This window comes from Muscardinus avellanarius, assembly GCF_963383645.1.
Source record: "Muscardinus avellanarius genome assembly, chromosome: 14".
In the NCBI taxonomy this organism is placed as follows: domain Eukaryota; kingdom Metazoa; phylum Chordata; class Mammalia; order Rodentia; family Gliridae; genus Muscardinus; species Muscardinus avellanarius.
In genome coordinates, this window is record NC_137800.1 from 57,510,379 (window position 1) to 57,530,310 (window position 19,932).

Genomic DNA, 19,932 nt, shown 5'->3' on the forward strand with positions numbered 1-19,932 from the left:
TCTGGAGATCATTTTCAGTAGTATAGACATTCAGATAACATTTATTCTTCTAATTTGTGAACATGGGAACTTTTTCTGTCTTCTGTTGTCTTCAGTTTCTTTCTTGAATGTCTCATAATTTCCTCCTTGGTTAGGTTTATTCCTAGGTATTTTATTTTTTTGAGGCTCTTGTGATTGTTTTTCTGATTTCTTCCTTAGCAAGTTCATTATTAGTGCACACAGAAGCTACTGGTTTTTTGTATGTTAATTTTGTATCCTGCCACTTTCTTGGTTTTTTTTTTTTTTTTTTTTTTGGTGGTACTGGGGATGGAAACCAGGGGTTTTTCTACCTCCCGCTATACTCCCAGATCTATTTTATCCTTTATTTGGAAACAGGGTCTCACTTAGTTGCTGAGAGCTCACTAAGTAGCTGAGGCTGGCTTTGAACCTGATCCTCCTGCCTCAGCCTCCCAAGCATTCTACCTCCAAGCTACACCCCCAACCCTATTTTTATTCTTTATTTTGAAACAGTGTCTTACTAAGGTGTGGAAGGCCTCACTAACTAGTTGAGGCTGGCCACAAAACTGGATCCTCCAGTCTCAGCCTCCCAAATGCTGGGATTACAAGTGTGTGCCACCAGGCCCAGCTAGGATCACAGGTTCTGAGGTCAGTGCACAGTAGCTTAGCAAATGCCTGTTTCAAAATAAAAATTAAATAGGGCTGAAGGTGTAGCTTAAAGGTAGAACCATTTATCCCTTGGATTTAATCACTAGTATCACACACAAACACAAAGAATATTATTAAAAGTCTTTTGGTAGCTGTGCATACTTGTAATCCCAGCATTTGGGAGGTTTGCAGGTTTTTGGGGTGTGTGTGTGTGTGTGTGTGTGTGTGTGTGTGTGTGTGTGTGTAACTGGGGGTGGAACCCAGGGACTTTTCTACCTCCGGGCTATACTCCTACACCTCTTTTATACTTTATTTGGAAACAGGGTTTCACTAAGTTGCTGAGAGCCTCACTCAGTAGCTGAGGTTGGCTTTGAAACTGTGCGATCCTCCTGTCTCAGCCTCCCAAGTGCTGGGATTACAAGTGTGTGCCACCACGCCCGGCTCAGGATTGCAGGTTTATGGACAGCCTCAGATACTTAGTGAGGTCCTCTGAAACTCAGGGAGACTTTGTTTTAAGATAAAGAATAAGCCGGGTGTGGTGGCGCACGCTTGTAATCCCTGCGATTGGGAGGCTGAGACAGGAGGATCGCACAGGTTTGAAGCCAGCCGTACTGGCTTAAGAGACCCTGTTTCCAAATAAAAATATAAAATAGGTCTGGGAGTGTAGCCTGGAGGTAGAAGGCCCCCGGGTTTCACCCGCAGTACCACCAAAAAAAAAAAAAAAAAAATAGAGTTGGGCCTGGTGGCGCATGCTTGTAATCCCAGCATTTGGGAGGCTGAGACAGGAGGATCGTGTTTCTAAGACAGCCTTAGCTACTTACTGAGGCCCTCTGCAACTCATTGAGACCCTGTTTCCAAATAAAACATAAAAAATAGGGCTGGGGGTGTAGCTCGGAGGTAGAATGCCCCTGGGTTCCATCCCCAGACCCGCAAAAAAAAAAAAAAAAAAAAAAAAAGAAAGATAAAAGGGCTGAGGGTGTAGCTCAGAAATAGAATGACTCTGGGTTCTATCCCCAATACTATTAAAAAAAAAATCTTTAGGGTTTCCTGGGTATAGCATTATATTATTTATAAACAGGAATAATTTGACCTCCTCCTCTCCTATTTATATACCTTTTATTTTAATTTTTAATCTGATTGCTTTGGTTAAAATTTCAAGTATTTTGTTTATAAGAGTGGTGAGTATGGACACCTTTGTCTCATTTTTTATTTTAGAGGAAAGGCTTCTAGTTTTTCCCCATTCAGATGATGTTGGCTGTGGGTTTGTTGTATATCATCTTTATTATGTTGGGGTTGATCCTTCTATACCTGGTTTATTCACAGCTTTTATTATGAAAGGATGTTGAATTTTATTGAAGACATTTTATCTGTTGAGATGATTGTGTAATTTTCAGCCTTGATTCTGTTTAAGTGGTGTGTATTGAATTTATAATTGACTTGTATATGTTGAACCATCATTGCAACTCTAGAATAAAACCCGTTGAGTATGATCTTTTTAAAGTGTTATTGAATTTGATTTGCAAGTATTTATTTTTGGTCCTGAGCCCAGAGACATTCTACATCTAAGCTCTATACCCAGCCCATTTTATTTTTTATTTTGAAACAAGGTCTTGCTATAAGTTTCGGTGTTTTCACTGCCTCGCGTGGTGCCCTTCTTAAAATGAACGACATATGTCTTTCAGAACCTGGCAGCTGGGGCAGGAGCTGTTGGATCTTTGCAGCTGACCTATATCTCAAAGGTAATGTTGGCCTGGAGCTCTGGGAATTTGTGTCCTCTAAGCACATTTACTATCTAAGCAAGAGAAAGTGTCACACCCTTGGGGCATTGCGTCCCGGGATATTCCATGGGCGTCAGAATGCTCTTCTCATGCATTGCCTGTGGAATGTCTTTTGCTGGGTGGGTGGGTGTAGTGGTGGTTGGCAAGTTTCTGGGAGGTGGGCCCATGGCACTCCTTTGGGCACTGTGTTAGTCAACTTTCCCTCACTATGATAATAAGTCTCTGTGACATAAGCTTTTAAAGAGAAAAGGTATATTTTGGCTCACAGCTTTAGAGGTTCCAATCTACACATGGTTAGCCCTGTCACTTTGGGACTGCCAGGCAGCATATCTTGGTGGTGAAACGGGGTTTCTTGAGAAGAGACACAGTGTTTCCTTACTGGATTCTTGTCTGCGGTGAGTGAAGAATGACACCCGCAGTCGTCAGGAAGGGAGTAAAAGGTTTATTGGAAGCAGCAGGGAATAGGGAAAAGTGGCCGAACACCCCTAAGGGCTGTCGGAAGTCTGAGGTCCAGCAGCTGCCTTCAGGACAATACTTGAGGGTAGCCCAAGCCAAATGCCTTCAGTTGCAAGCTGCTTTCTCCCAGAATCCATGCGATCTGCCAGAAAAGAAGTACAGGTCACCCCTAGGGGCCCTGGTCCGCCTTGATGTCCAGTGGAGGCCTTCAGGTCACTACCCGAGTGTAGCTCGGGCCAAGTTCCTTCAATTGCACCCCACATTCTCTCAAAGCTAATGCGACCTGCGAGAGAGAGAGAGAAAAGCTCCCCAACGGGGAGGGGTTCCCAGAGTGGGTAACCATCCTGGTGACTGCTCTAGGGGTTTATATACTTCTGCATGTCCTCTGTTGGTTGGAGTCTGGGAAGCAGTTCTTAAAATTTGCATAAGGTATTTGCATGTCCTTTGAGGGGTCTCCTTTCAGTTGAGGTGTCAGACTTGCTCCAGTGATGTCTCTTGGGTTTGTTGATTAATAAACAGATGGTTTTGTGAAGCTTTGGTCATTTTTATCTCTGAACTTTGGAAGAGCTGCTCTCTTTTAGGAGCCTTGGAAGTTAATTAGTATTCGTCACCCCTCAGGAAATTAAGTTTTTTCTACTGAGGCCTCTTCCCTATCTGCCTACTTCCTTTCTACCTCCTCAGTGGGAGTGTGTGGTGGAGCAAAACCCCATGGCCAGGAAGGGACTGGGGTCGCGCAGTCCCCCTGGAAGGCACAGGCTTGAAGACCTCCTTCTAGGCCTCGCCTCCTCAGGTTTCACCACTTCCCAGTAGCCCCAGCTGCAGACCAAGCCTTTAACATGTGAGCTTTTGGGAGACATTCCAGACCTAAGCTATAGCATTTGCAATGCTTCCCCCACCAGGAAAGGAGGTGCTGGTTACTATTGAGTTGGGGGTAGCAGAGGAGTGTACCATATTTTATAACTAGGACTAAGGGGGACACAAAAACATTAACTCTATATTCAGTAACTAAAGAATTCTCTCAGTACAGGAAATAGCAGCAGTTATGAAAGAGTTGGAGCAAGGCGTGGTGGCGCACGCTTGTAATACCACCATTTGAGAGGCTGAGACCGGAGGATCACGGTTCACAGACAGCCTCAGCTACTTAATGAGGCCCTCCTTAGTGAGACCCTGTTTCAAAATAAATAAAAAAAAAAACAGGGGAAGGTGTGTAGCTTGGTGGTCAAATGCCCCTGGGTTTTATCCCCAGACCTGCAAAAAAAGAAAAAGAAAGAAAAAAAGAAAGAGTTGGAAAGCCAGGTGTGGTGGTACGCACCTGGAATCCCAGGACTTGGGAGTCTGAGACAGGAGGATTGCAGGCCAGCCTCAGCAATTTAGCAAGACCCTCAGCAAAATCCTTTTTCAAAGTATAAAATAAAACAGATCTGAGGGGTGTAGTTCAGAGGTAGAATGCTACTGGGTTCAAAGAATTGGGTACTGACTGGAATTTTATTGAACATGGAGACAGGCCAGGCGCGGTGGCACACACTTGTAATCCCATTACTTGGAAGGCTAAGACAGGAGGATTCATGGATTTGTGGCTAGCCTTAGCTACTTAATGAGGCCTTCTGCAACTTATGAAACAGGGGTTTCTTCTGAACCCCCAAGATGAAGCAGGGGTTTCTTGAGAAGAAACCTGGAGTTTCATCAAAGATGAAACAGAGTTTCTTAAGAAGAAACTCGACGTTTCCTTACTGGGTTCTTGTCTATGGTGAACGAAGAATGACACCCGCAGACCGCAGGAAGGGGAGTAAATGGTTTATTGGAAACAGCAGGGAATAAGGAAAGATGGCTGAACACCCCAAAAGGGCTGTCAGAACTCTGGGGTCCAGCAGCTGTCTTCAGGACAATACTTGGGAGTAGTCCAGCCGAATGCCTTTAGTTACAAGCTGCTTTCTTCCAGAGTCTATGTGATCTGCCAGAAAGGAATAGGGAAAGTGGCAGAACACCTCTTGGGCTGTCAGGTCTCTAGTGTCCAGCCGCTGCCTTCAGGACATTACTTGGGAGTAGCCCAAGCCGAATGCCTTCAATTACAGGTGGCTTTCTTCTAGAATCTACACAATCTGCCAGAAAAGAGGAGCAGGTCACCCCTAGGGGTAAATGTCACTACCCGAGAGTAGCCTGGGCCACGTGCCGTCCGTTACACTCTTCCTTCTCTCAAGGCTAACACGACCTGTGAGAGAGAGAGAGAAGCTCCCCAACGGGGAGGGGGTCCCCGAGAGGGAAAAACTCCAATTTGGTGGCTGCACTAGGGCTTTGCCAGATGTCTGCATGTCCTCTTTTCGGTTGTGGTGAGTTTGGGATCCCAGGAATTCTGGGAAGCAGCTCTCAGAATTTGCATAGGGTATTTGCAAGTCCTTTGAAGAATCTCCTTTCAGTAAAGTGTAAGACTTGCTCCAGTGATGTCTCCTGGGTTTGTTGATTAATAAACCGATGGCTTTGTGAAGCTTTGGTCCTTCTTATCTCTGAACCTTGGCCCCTCGCCCCTCAGGAAATTAAGTTTTTTTCTACCGAGGCCTCTTCCCTATCTGCCTATTTCCTTTCTATCTCCTCACTTAGACCCTGTTTCAAAATAAAGAATAAAAAAATAGGGCTGGGGGTGTAGCTTGGAGGTAGAGTGCCCCTGAGTTCAACCCCCAGTTCTGCAAACAAACAAACAAACACCACCACAGAGACAGAATGCCTGGAGGGAAAGAAAGCCAAGAATGCCCAGAAGGTGCTCAGCCATGCCAGGAGCACATGCCACAGCTGACTGCCGATGAGTCGGGCAGGCAGCTAACAGGCTGTCTCCTAGCCTAGTCTGCATGGAGGAGCCAGGCAGCCCCTCCTCTATGCTGAGGTGTGACTATGGGGGCTGGCTAGTGAGGCCCACACAGAAACTGCTGAATTCAGCTGTTTTTAGCAGCCCCTCCTGGAGACAGGCGCCTCTGCTGACCCAGGATGCAGCAGTGATAAAAGGCCAGGGGATTTAGAGCCTCTCCAGAAAGAGGAACTCGGTACAGTAAGATAGAGCCAGGTGGCACCCAGCCAGCTCCTAACTGCTGAAAGGCCTGCTTGCCCCCACACACCCTCCCTCCAGGTTTTCTGGGTGCTGCCTCTTCCTTTCCCATCTCCTCCTACCTCAGGGCCTTACAAGCTGGGGGTGGTGGGTGGGGAGGCACTGAGCTGAGAGGCCACCAGCTCCATCTGGTAACAAGCTTTGGGAGCCTTGTGTCCGGCCTTCATGTCTGCTGCTCGGGAATGGTGTCTGCAGGTGTTTGGCCGGGAATGGGGGTGTCTTTAGCTGTGGAGATGCAGATTCTGGCAGATAGAGCCCAGTAAGGGCAGAAGGTGCTGAGCAGCCCTTGCTGGGCAGCCCTTGGCGGCTGCTTCTGAGCCTATTAGAGAGAGGAGCTAGTAGCCTCAGGGGAAAAGGGAAGGTCCTTTGAAGTACAGTTTGTTAGCACAGCTGCAGGCAATTTGTGCAAACCTAAAGAAATTCAGCTGCTTCCCCAGGCTAGATCAGCCCAGGCCTGGACTATCTCCCCTCTCTATCTCATGTCCTCATCTTGCTGTGAGTGCATTAGGTCATTTCTCCAGAAAGAGATAGGGGAGTTGGTGAGGGTGGCCTCTAACCTTGTAAAAAATGAAAACTGAAACCCTCTCCTGTTTGAGAGTTTAGAAAGACTTTTTTTTGGTGAAGGAAGTGTGAATATACTCTGCTGCTGAATCATGGTTTGTAAGAGCAGTTTAGATTCAGCTGAGGGTTTTCTCATTCTGTGCTTTGGAGGCTGTCACATTTCAAAAGGATGACCTGACTTTTAGCCCTTGCTGAGACAGGCAGGCTTTTTGCAAAATCCACGCCTACGACTGGGTCAGTTGGGTTACAGAGAGCTGTGTGCCTTCAACTATTTGTCCCAATGCCAGGAACCAGGGGTTTTCCCAGCAAAGCCTTTCGCCACAGTGCTAGTGTCTGATTCGCATTCCAGATGCTCGTTGACCCTTGGATATTTTCTCCCAGGGTAAAGCCTCTGCCTGTATTGTCAGGCAGCCTGGTGGCCTTTCCACTCAGGGTATGCCTGCAGGGATATCTCCTGAGAGCTGGTATTAGGAGATGGAGACTGGTTTAGAGGGGCAAACCCAAGATAAAAGGGCCTGGTCTGCTGTCATCTGGGTTACCCTGCAGCAGAATTAGTGCTTCAAACTCAAAAGTGACTGGAACTGGCCTTCGGTACCCTCCCTCTGCCTCATGGCACTTCTCTTCCACCCCAGCCGTCTTGGCACAGCCACTTCTGTCCTGTCCCAGTCTGGTCCCATTTGGCCAGGGATTGGTCTTCCTTGCCTATTAGGAAGAACTTTCTACAACACTGGTTCTTAGCTGTTTGGAGTGAGGAGAGTCACGGATCATCCTGAGAGTCCCAAGAAATATGTGCCCTCTTTTTTTTTTCTTTGAGATAAACATTACATGTGTGTGGCTGGGAGTCGTGGTGCCTACCTGTGATCCTAGTACTTGGAAGGCTGAGGCTGGAGAGCCGCAGGTCTTGGCACAGGGTTTGTCCTCTTATTGGGTTCTTGTCCAGGGGATTTTGACCAATAAAGTCTAGGGAACAATGAAGGACATGGAAATATGAAAGTTTATTTTAAGTTAAGGAAGGATAGAAGATAAAAACAGTTGCCCCCATGCAGTGGGGTGGAGTCCCAGAAAGAAAATAACTGCTGAAGCTCTTGGGGGGTAAGCTTTTCTACCTTCATGTGCCCCCACCCCACCACATCTACTCTTTCGAGACTAGTCAGGATTGGGTCTTGGGGGCCATGCTTCGATTTTTAATTTGAATTGTTACCTCATGGGCTGGTGGGCTCCAATCTCCTGGGCTACTTGTCTGCTCACCTCCTGCCGTCCTTGTTTACACAGGTTGTCCCCAGCACATAGCTCGCAGAAGGGCCGAAGTTTTGGTTTCCATGATCCTTACCTGTCATTGTTACCTTTCTATCTTTGTGGGGGACGGGGCGTACTGGAGGTTGAACCCAGGGGCATTCTACCTGTAAGCTATACCCCCAGCCCTTTTTTTAAATTTATTTTGAAACAAGGCCTCACTAAATTGCAGAGAGCCTCACTGAATTACTGAGGCTGGCCCCAAACTTGTGATCTTCCTGTCTTAGCCTCCCAATTAAAAAGTAGCTGTGCCTGGCTACTTTTATATCTTATTAACCTTCCCTGTTTTTGTTCTTTATACAGATGGCCTCTTAACCCTTCCTGTTCCCAGGTCCTCTGCCCTGCTTCTGAGGCCAGGCTCAGCAACTTAGACTCTCAGCAACCTAGTGAGAGTACGGGGGCCACACCCCCTGTGGCAGGATGTCGGGGAGAGGCCACAGCCAGATCCACCGTACACAAGATGTCCTCCTTGGCCTTTCTCTCTGTGGGCATAGCAACGGCAGGGGCATGGTTTCATTTTCCTTTTGCCCTTCTGTGACTATAGAAAGGGGACTAGCGTTCTCTAGCGTTCTCATTCTGGCTTATTCCTCAGGGAGCTGAGCAGAGATCATGAGGGTCTTCACCCCTTGAACTTGGGGGATCCTGTGAGTTCAGCAGTGAACTGCTTTGCCCAACAGTCTTTCTGCAGTCAGACTTGAGGTGTGAGACACACCGTGGATGTCCGCGCATGTAGTCACATGCACATCTGTCTGGAAATTTGTTAAAAATAGAGAACAGACAAGCAGCTGGGCATGGTGGTGCATGCCCCTGAGCCCAGTACTTAGGAGACTGAGACAGGGCCACCCTCAGCAACTTAGTGAGTCCTGTCTCAAAATAAAAAATAAAAAGGTCTGGGGGTGTAGACCAGAAGTAGAACACTTGTGGGTTCAATCTTCTGTACAAAAAGAGAAGGAAAAGAAAAGAAAAAGTGATCCCCGCATTTGGGAGGCTGAGACAGGAGGATCACAGTTTGAGGACAGCCTCAGCTACTACTTAGGCCCTTTGCAACTCAGAGAGACCCTGTTTCAAAATAAAGAATAAAAAAAATAGGGTTGAGGGTATAGCTTGGAGGTAGAACGCTCCTGGGTTCCATCCCCAGTACTGGAAAAAAGAGAGAGAGAGAGAGAGAGAGAGAGAGAGAGAGAGAGAGAGAGAGAGAGAGAGAGAGAGAGAGAGAGAGAGAGAGAGAAAGAAGAAAAAGAGCAAAGTAGATGAGCAGACACTCCAGGTCCCACAGTAAGCACAGGCGTGGCATTCTCACAGCACAGGCCCGCTGATGGGCTGTTAGCTCAGACATTTGTGACCCAAGCAGGGCCAAAGTGTCAGTCAAAGGCACTCCAGTCAGTGTGAATAGTAGTGTTTCAGAGAAAGAGTAATTTTCCAAATAAGCCAGTGGTCTCTAGAATGGCTTTTCAATGCCATTCTTTTATTTTATTGTGGTACTGGGGATTGAACCCAGAAGCATTGTACTTCTGAGATATACCCCCAGCTCTTTTTATTTTTATTTTTTTGCAGTACTGGGGTTGGAACCCAGGGACATTCTACCTCCAATCTACACCCCCAGCCCTATTTTTTATTCTATATTTTGAAACAGAGTCTCAATGAGTTGCAAAGGGCCTCACTAAGTAATAGCTGAGGCTGTCCGTGAACTGCGAGCGATCCTCCTGTCTCAGCTTCCCAAATGCTGAGATTATTGGGTTTTTATTTTGAAACAGTTTTTTTTTTTTTATTTCAAAACAGGCTCTCACTAAGTTGCTGAGGCTGGCCTTGACACTGTGATCCTTCTGTCTCAGCCTCCAAAATACTGAGACTACAGGCGTGCACCACCATTTTTCAATCCCATTCTAAAGCTGAATGTGAAGGAAGGGGGCTGTGGGATGTGGGGAGGTTTGGAGGCCTAGGGCCAGCATGGCCACGGCAGCTCTGTGCTGAAGATCATGGGCGAAAGGGTGCAAGAGAACAGTCACTGCAAGTCAGCGTGTGGCACAAACATGCTAAAGGTGTCCACTGTGGCTCTGATTTTGAAACGCAGGAAAACGAGAGAATAGGGCCAGGACTATGAGTTTACAGGGTGCAGTGTCCTGCCATGCCCGGGTGAGTCATTCAGATGTGACCGAATCTGAGGAGTCTGAGTCTGAACTCAGGATATGTCGGCTTACTTTGTCTTCATGTTTTCTCAAATTTTTTTTAGGTCCTGTTGCTCATACCGCACATCACGGTGATTATATATATATATAAATGCACTCACTTTCCTCATTAAATAGGCTGGATTGGCCAGGCATGGTGGCCCACACCTGTTATCCCAGTACTTGGGAGGCTGAAACAGGAGGATTGTGGGTTAGAGACTATTCTCAGCAATCTAGTGAGACCCTATTTCAAAATAAAATAAAAGGGGCTGGAGGTTTAGCTTGGAGGTAGAATGCTGAGTTCATTTCCCAGTACCACAACATACAAAAAGAATGGACACACACACACGTATGTGTGTGTTCATGCCCCTCGTTTCCTGCCATGTGATGCCCTATGCTGCTGCCTTGGGACTCTTCAGCAAGAAGCCCATCACAGACAGCTCCTCAGCTTGCACCTCCAGAACCACATGCCCAAGTAAACTTTTTTTCTTTTTGGTGCATTTTAGTCCAAGTAAACTTCTTTTCTCTCCCTTTCTTTTGTTTTCTTTCTCTCTCTCTCTCTCTCTTATATATAAAGTGTTTATGTTTTTGTTTTTATTTTTATTTTTGGCGGTACTGAGGATGGAACTGACGGGCATTCATCTACACCCCCAGCCTTATTTTTTATTCTTCATTTTTGAAACAGGGTCTCACTGAGTTGCAAAGAGCCTCACTAAGTAGCTGAGGTTGTCCTCAAACTGTGATCCTCCTGTCTCAGCCTCTCAAATGCTGGGATTACAAGCATGCACCACCATACCTCGCTTAAAGTATTTATTTTTAATGCACATATTTACCTACAAAATTTACAGAAAATAAAACAAAGCAGAATGTATAGAATACCCTTTAAGCCTTAGGAGCAGAGGGTTTTATTGCTGTAGTTCAAAGAATAAAACTTTTACATGTGAGAGCCAAGATGAAGACATTTAAGTTGAATGGCAGCCTTGTTAAAAAGGTTTTGTCCTATTATTGAAATTTCAGCTCTGTGTTAAATGAAATTTGAAAGATTACTCATGAAATAATTTAGACCTTTCCAAAATCTTCTATTAAACGGATAAAAGACACGTCTAGTACTTTAGAATATTTACTGCAATTCCAATAGTTAATTTTAAGGGGTATTATAGTACACGTGGCTGTTATGCATACACAGTATGTCATTACCAGTCTCTGTACAGGTACAATTGTAGGCTGTAGTTTGTGGCACCGCTCCCATGTTATCCCAGTGACAGAGTGGGATGATTAGTCACACCTGTGTAGTACTGGTGTAACAATATATCTACCACGACATAAAATCCAATGATCTAAAATGATGACCACCAAATTCCCAGATAATACATAATTTATAATGAAACTTATACATCAGAAGACTTTGGAGTGTTTTAAAAATTCTTAAAAAATATAAAGTATATTTAGCGTTAAGTGAAAACAGTGAACTGAAAAATATAACCACAGTCATTGCTGTACATGGTTTAACATAATCTCTTTATAATTTCTTACAACATAATGGAGACGAGTTTTCCTTAGTCTAAGCGCAATCTGATGCTCTCCTTGCAGTACAACTAAAATAGGAGTTAAGGATGAAGGGCACACATAATAGCTGGTTGTAAAGAGCTGTGGGGATGGCAAGCAGATGTTCCTGAAATACTGGTGCAGGAGAATAAGGTCCCCAAGACATTTTCCAATTTAACATTGGCATTGATTTGCTATTTACAGTAGTTTGCAAAAATACATTATAAAAACTGAATGAGGTTCTGTTTCTGAGTTTAGTAACATACATACTTCATCTGCAAAAAAATCTTTGCAGGAACTGAAGTACTAAAGTGACACTAATACTTAACACAGGTAATCAAAGGCACCAAGGCACAGATAACTTGAGTCATCCTCATCAAGATAATCTGGGTAAATATTCCATACTTCTTGTCAGTTATTGCTATAACCTTTACATCTTCAGCTGCAAAAGGAATATGGATTTATGGCTTTTTGCTATGTCACTTATTTGAAGCAGACTGTTTTCAAGTCCCAAAACAATGAGTGCAGATTGTCAGTGAAAGTGAGGTCTAGGCTTCAAAATTAGTTTTTCTGTTTCTCCCAAATCCAGTGGCAGGTTGCAGACACTGGATATATTCAATAAGTTTCCTCTCAAAAACCTTGAGATCTTCTGCCTGCTCCAGTGAGTTTATGTCAGGTAGTAACTCTGGTCACACAGCGCCCCATCTGCATTGCAGCCCCTCCCCCTCCCTCCCTCCCTCCCTCCTTCCCTTCCTCCCTCCCCTCCCCTCTCCTCCCCTTCCCTCCCTCTTCCTTTCTTTCCTTTCTTCCTTCTTGGATTGAACCTAGGAGCATTCTACTTTGAAGCCACACCTTCTCCCCTTTTATTTTATTTTTGTGGGTCTGGGGATGGAACCCAGGGGCATTCTACCCCTGAGCTACACCCCTGTCCTATTTTTTTATTCTTTATTTTGAAACAGAGTCTCACTAAGTTGTGGAGGGCCTCACTAAGTAGCTGAGGCTGTCCATCAACTGCAATCCTCCTGTCTCAGCTTCCCAAGTGCTGGGATTACAAGTGTGCACCACCATGCCCGGCTTTTATTTTATTTTATTTTTAATTTTTATTTTTTGAGGTACTGGGAATGGAACCCAGGGACACTCTACTTCTGATCTACACCCCAGACCGATTTTTTTTTATTCTTTATTTTGAAACAGAGTCTTACTGAGTTGCAAAGGGCATTACTAAGTAGCTGAGGCTGTCTGCGAACCACTATCTTCCTGTCTCAGCCTCCCAAATGCTGAGATTACAAGCATGTACCACCACTCCTGGCCCCCTGCCTTTTAAAATATTTTTATGTTAAAAAAGTGTCTTGCTAAGTAGCTGAGGCTGGCCTAGAACCTGTGATCCTCTCGTTTCAGCCTCCCATGTACTGGGATTACAGGTGTGCTCCACCACGCCTGGTTTAAACTTCTTTTCTCTATGACTTACAAAATATATAAATATATGTATATGTATATGTATATAAAATTGTTTACCTGCAAAATATTTGAAAGGATGCATTTTACTTTGGGATGATTTAATGAGAGTAGCACATCTGATTCATGAGTGGCTCCAATCTTTGGGAAGTCATCTTGCACATACACAATGATTCTTGTGAACGAAGACAGTCTTGGCTACAAATTATTTTCAAATACCATGAAAATGTTTTAAATGCTTAGTTGGAAATTTGATAAAATTGACTTATGGGGACGTAGTAGTTAAAACTTTAGTTAAAACTCATCAAGGAGGTTGATATAATGTTATGTAGACATTTAATTGTTTATTTGCTAACATTGAGTGCACACCCTGTGCTTTGTGTGCTGGGAGCCAATGCTTCTTTCAGGTCCCTGTACATATCTGCTCATGGGCTTTCAGCATTTCAACTGCTGTGTGAATGTGTGGAGTGGGCTTTCTAAGAAAATGAGGTGTCAGAAGCTCAAGTCCCTTCTTGCATGAGCAGGTTCTATGTAACAGCATGGTTATATACCTTGCCTGCTTTATTGTATTCAGTCCTCGTGTTAACCCTACGAGAATGTAATATTCTTGTCCCTCTTTTGATAAAACGTGAAATGTAGACCACACAGCTGGGACACTCACTGGTGATTTTAGACTCTGACTTTTGCTGTGGTTGCACCACCTGTCCTTCTTTTCATCTTTTATAGGGTGCTGTCTCAGCTCCCAGAGTATTTAAGGCATATGAATTTGGTTAAGGAATCTGCTCAGGTCTGTAAAGAAACTTTAGGGTCAAGAGCAAGAACCTAAGAGATTGACGGGTCAGTCATTTTTAGACCCTAGCAAGTATAAGCCATGAAGAGGGTTTAGTTTCAGCTTAAGCCTTTTCTTTAGCTCCTGGTTTCTACTCCCCTGCCTATGAAAGCGGCAGCCACTCCTGGATCCCCAAGGTGAGGGTAAGCAGACAGTTGGCCTTAGCTGGCAGGGGTTGGGGAATAGTATCCAGGGGAGGACAATGACAGCGCCTTCCCACGGGAAGGTGGCCACCTTCTTAGATATCCCAGGTGTAGTGGAGGAGGCCTACTCCATTGAATTTCAACCAATATCCAGGATAGTCACCTAGCCAGGTGCAGTCATGCACACCTGTAATCCCAGTATTCAGGAAGTTGAAACAAGGGCATCACAGGTTGAAAGCCAGCCTCAGCAATTTAGCAAGATCCTGTTTCATAATAAAAAGTTCTGGGGATGTAGCTCAGAGATAAAATGCCCCTGAGTTCAATCCCAAATACCATAATAAAGGGTAGTCACCTAATCTTTGTGGTTGTGTGATGGAGTCTGAGTTGTTTGAACTTGAGTCCTATGGAAACAAATAATCAGGAATGTACATGCAAGGGGAGAGCCGCAAAACAAGGTGAAATAGAGTGACAAGAGGCATAAAGAGAGCCGGGCGTTGGTGGCACACACTTGTAATCCCAGTACTTGGGAGGCTGATACATGAGGAGCGCAGGTTCGCGGCCAGTTTCAGCCACTTAGTGAGGCCCTCTGCAACTTAGATCCTGTTTCAAAATAAAGAATAAAAACTAGAATAGGGGTGTAGCTCAGAGGTAGAATGTCCCTGAGTTCCATCCCCAGTTCTGCAAAAAAAGGTGGGGGGAGACAGAAAGATGCTTCTCCCTTCTCACCCACCCCTGGAATGTCTAGGTGGGACCTCTGGTCAGCTGCTCTCTGAATATTTGGGAAGTGCTCACTCTCACGGTCAGGGCGTGTTCAAATACAGCACAAGGGCTCTGTCTCCTTTCCCCCAGTTCTCTGAGTGGAATCCTTCCATTGGTAGCAGGACCACTTTCACACTAGAGGCCATTTAGGGAGGGGAGTTGGTGGTCAAAAGAAGAGAATACTGCTGGTGTGAATGGGACCAGAGTAGGCCTTGGGGGCCAAAGGTAATATCAGGTCAGTGACTTTTAAAAGGTTTTTTTTTTTTTTTTTTTTTTTTTTTTTTGTAGCTGGGTTGTGGTGGCACACACCTGTAATCCCAGTACTTGGAAGGCTAAGACAGGAGGATCACAGGTTCAAGGACAGCCTCAGTAACTGAGTAGAAGTCCTTAGCAACTTAGCAAAACCTTGTTTCAAAATTAAAAAAGGGCATGGGGTATGCTCAGAGATAGAATGTCCCTTTGTTCAAGCTTTGGTACCCACTCCCAAAGTGTTTTTGCCAAGACAAAATTTAACACAGACATCATTCTGTCTGTGAGGTGGAGGGAGATTCTGTCAGGGAGGGGCATAAGGAGGGCTTTTAAGAAACAGGATTGAAAGCTGGGCGTGGTGGCACACGCTTGTAATCCCAGTATTTGAGAGGCTGAGACAGGAGGATCGCAGGTTTGTGGCCAGCCTCAGCTACTTAGTGAGGCCTTCCACAACTTAGTGAGACCCTATTTCAAAGTAGGGCTGAGGGTGTAGCTCAGAGGTAGAATGGGTTTGATACCTAGTACTGCAAAAGAAAGAAAGAGAGAGGACTGCTAATGCCTGTTTCGCCTAATTTTTAAAAGTGGTAAGGAATGCAGGATTCTCAATTTTTGCTCCTTAAAATGTACACCTATGTTTGCTATGCTCTTTTTTTTTAAATGTATGAAAAATTTTACAATAACAATTTTCACTGCTGTTAGACACACATTCATGTTTCTTTTATTTTTTATTTGATACAGGTGAGCATAGCTACTCCAAAGCAGAAACCAAAAACTCCATTTTGCTTTGGTAAGTACTAACCAGGGAATTTCTTTTTGAAACTCTTATATAACGGTTTCTTCTTTTGCATGGAGACAGTCCTGTGATCACATGTGAGCTATACCTGTGTGCAAATCTCGTGTTGTTCCTGAGTATCCAGTGACATTGTTTTCCCTGATTTTATTGCAAACATTGTCAATAACATAAGGATGGACATGCAGGCTGAGACAGTAACATTTCAGTTTTCTTTTTTTTCTTCTTTTTTTTATTTTGAAACAGGGTCTCACTGAGTTGCAAAGGGTCTTACTAAGTAGCTGAGGCTGTCCGTGAACTGCAATCCTCCTGTCTTAGCCTCCTAAATCCTGGGATTACAAGTGTGTGCCACCATGCCCGGCTTTGTTTCAGTTTTCTTGATACCACAGGCGAGTACAAAATATTTAGTAGATGTTTCTGGAATCCTCATTTTAGAGCTGAGCAATGATGTGCTCAGAAAATGTGGAGACTCTAAGAGTAGTAGTGAGGCAGAGGCACAAGGGCATGATGGGAAGGAGTCTGCTATTGAGCTCTCAGTGTCACCAACTGAGCGGCCGTGTCTAGGTATGACTAGGAAGCCCGGCTGTTCAGTCAGCTACCTCAGTGAGTCAGTCATTGACTTGCTGTTTGCCCCAACAAATGTTTTCAGAACCATTTTCAGTGCTCTGAGCAAATGCCTACAGATCATGCATGTAAGTATCTAGGGTGGTCATGAATGGAACCTTCAGGAAGGTAGACATGCACCTTGTTTTGACACTGCAGGGTTCTTAGGATGGTTACTGGTGCAGAGTGAGTGTACAATAAGTATTTGTTGAATGAATTAATGAATTCTACGATCACTGCATGATGCTTTCTTCCTGTGGTAAAGGCTTCTGCTCAGAGAATTAAATAGTCCCTTGAGATGTTCTCTCTCTCTGAGCTTCAGATTGATCCAAGCTTCTTTGGTACTCTCATTCTTCTGTTTCTTTCCAATGTCACTGCTAAGCTCAGAAATGACTCTCAGGCCTCGCATGGTGGTGCATACCTGTAATCCCAGTATTTCCAGCCACAGATAGGATTCCTACCTCTGTGCCAGTGGCAACAGAGCTGTGGGTCCAGAAGTCTGTGTGTCTTCTCAGGACTGCAAGCTGTTAGCACTGCTCTAAAGTGGTCTACAGGGGTGTCTTGTGGATGGCAGGCCAGCAGCCTCATCACCACCAACAGCACACTGATGCCTGGGCTTACTCTTGAGGTCAAGGGGATAATCCTTTTAAAGATGGAAGAGATGGTGAGCAGCCGAGCCTGCTGCTTCCTGAACATCCATGCACAAGACTTAACGTAGGCTTCATCCACTTTTCATTACTTCACACACCTTAGCTTTGTGCAGTCTTACTGAGTTCCATGGATTCTGACCTGGGAATCTCTCTTTCCATGTGATTTTTACAGTTATCAATGCCTTATCCCAGAGATATTTCCTTCAAGCCAATGACCAGAAAGATCTGAAGGACTGGGTTGAAGCCCTGAACCAAGCTAGCAAGATCACCGTACGTATGGTTTCTTCTCCTTTTTGGTAGTAAAAGTACCCCTTCCTGGCTGTGATCTCTTTGGGGTGGGGGAAAACTCAGGTGTCAGCAGGGACTTTCCCAGGAGCCCACTTCAGCCTGCTCTCTTCTCATTCCTTGTCTGATGAATCACAAGTCAACCCAAGAGTTTGGGTTGGAATCATGTCCAACGGGAAGTTTATGGAGTGCCCCTTGTGCTTCCCAGAAGGGCTCCTGGCTCATGGTCTGGGTGATTCTAGGATACTGATTTAAAATGTGGTAGGTTTGGAAAATGGATTGCTGACTAGAAATGGCTAAAAGTACATAGGAGGATGTGCATAGGTTCTGTGCAAACACTACACTATTTTATATAAGAGATATGAGCATCTACAGATTTTGGCATCCTGGGATCCTGGATCAAATCCCCATGGACACCAAGGGGCAACTGTGCCTATCTCTATTACTACTTCTATGGAACAGAGGAAGAAGAGAGGCACCCAACTCCCTCCTAATCTTAGATATTTTTTTATACTGGCCATATTTTCTTTCTTTCTCCCTTTTATTTTTTGTACTGGGGATTGAATTCAGGGGCATTCTACCTTCAAACTACACCTTCAGCCTCCTCCTCTTTTTTTTTTTTTTTTTTTTTTGGTGGTACTGGGGTTCCTGGAGCCCTTCTACCTCCGGGCTACACTCCCAGACCTATTTTTACATTTTTATTTGGAAACAGGGTCTCCTAAGCCAGCGCGCGCGGCTGGCTTCGAACCTGCGCGATCCTCCTGTCTCTGCCTCCCAAGCGCGGGGATTACAAGTGTGCGCTACCACGCCCGGCTCCTCCTCTTTTTTTTTTTTTTTCTTCCTCCTCCTTCTCCTTCTCCTTTTTTGGTGGAACCCAATTCTTTAATACCATATGTTGTACATTTTCTTCAGTCATAAAGGCTCAAGTTACCTTAGCATAAAATGAACAGCAGTCTGTGGGTAGAAAAACCAGATTCATCTTGGGTGCATGACCTTGGGCAAAGACGTTAATCTGCACATATTTCTGTTTTCTCAAGGTTTTTATAAGACCAAAATGAAGCATGAATGTAAAAGTGGTGTGTAATCTAGCATGCTTTACAATTGCCGCTTACTTACAATATTTTTATAAACTATAAGCTCCTAAGTCTTAGAAGTCAGGGGCTCCAAGTTACATTCCCAACTCTACCAGTTACTAACTAACCTCTTGACTTCAGGTACCCCATATCCCTCATTTTTAAAAGTGATAGTAAAACAACCCATCTCATCAAAGAGAGTTATATACAGGGTGAATGATACAGCTTTTGGGGGAATCTTGCTCACTGTATTAGCTGCTTCCTTTTTTTTTTTTTTTTTTTTTTGGTGGTACTGGGGGTGGAATCCAGGGGCTTTCTACCTCCGGGCTATACTCCCAGACCTATTTTATACTTTATTGGAAACAGGGTCTCACTGAGTTGCTGAGCGCCTCACTCAGTAGCTAAGGCTGGCTTCGAACCTTCATTGAGGGGCAGAACGGTTAACAGGGTGGGATCAGGAAAGCCTGAAGTCAGGGTGAATCTCTTAGGAAAAGCTTCTAATAATGTCTTTAACTTCATTTATTAAATATTATTGACTTATCCAAGCAGAATTAATTTGTTATCTTGAGGTATTCAAATAGGTGCAGAGAAAAGGCAAAGATAGTTGTTTCTACAATTAGAGTAAAAGGCTTGTTAAACATTTTATTTATTTATTTATTTATTTTTATTTATTTTTGGTGGTACTGGGGTTCCTGGAAGCCCTTCTACCTCTGGGCTACACTCCCTGACCTATTTTATATATTATTTGGAAACAGGGTCTCTTAAGCCAGCGCGAACCTGCGTGATCCTCCTGTCTTCACCTCCCAGGCGCGGGGATTACAAGCGTGCGCCACCACGCCCGGCTGTTTTTGTGTTTTGAATGATTGCCATTCTAGTTGGAGTTAGGTGAAATCTCAGGGTAGTTTTGATTTGTATCTCTGATTGCTAATGACGTTGAGCATTTTTTATGTGTTTATTGGCCATTTGAATTTCTTCTTTTATGAAGTGTTTATTTAGTTTCCTTGCCCATTAATTGGTTGGGTTATTTGTTTTCCTAGTGCTGAGTTTCTTGAGTTCTCTGTATAGTCTCGATATTAGTCCTCTATCAGAGGAGTTGGTGGCAAAAATCTTCTCCCATTCTTTGGCTCTCGGTTGAGATTCTTGATAGTTTCCTTTGCTGTACAGAAGTTCTTCAGTTTAATGCAATCTCACATATTGATTTGCCTTTTAGTTTCTTGTGCCTTTGGGGTCTTGCTGAGAACATTTTTACCTGTGCCTATGTGTTGCAGTATTGGACCTATGCCCTCTTCAAGGAGTCTCAAGGTCTTTGGTCTAGTTTCCAAGTCTTTGATTCATCTTGAATTGACCTTTGTGCAGGGTGAGAAAGTGGGGCTTACTTTCATTTTTCTGCATATGGTTAACCAGTTTTGCCAGCACCATTTGTTTAAGAGGCTATCTTTTCTCCAGTGTATGTTTTTGGCCCCTTTGTCAAAACTCAGTTGGCTGTAAGTGCAGATTTGTTTCTGAGTCTTCTATTCTGCTCCATTGGTCTATGTTTCTGTTTTTTGGGCCAGTACTAT

At 44.4% G+C, this 19,932-nt stretch overlaps 1 protein-coding gene across 2 annotated transcripts in view; it reads left to right on the plus strand.

Moving 5' to 3' along the window:
* Positions 1-19,932, plus strand: part of PLEKHA2 (pleckstrin homology domain containing A2) — a gene marked incomplete at both ends in the record, with an annotated part of 73,399 nt that overhangs the window by 34,038 nt on the left and 19,429 nt on the right. The window contains 3 exons of one of the 2 annotated variants that reach the window (XM_080709822.1): positions 2,328-2,384; positions 15,711-15,759; positions 17,188-17,285. In XM_080709822.1, the coding sequence (XP_080565948.1) occupies positions 2,328-2,384; positions 15,711-15,759; positions 17,188-17,285 (204 nt within the window). The remainder of the gene's footprint in view (positions 1-2,327; positions 2,385-15,710; positions 15,760-17,187; positions 17,286-19,932) is intronic. The other variant, XM_080709823.1, reaches the window with a different exon arrangement.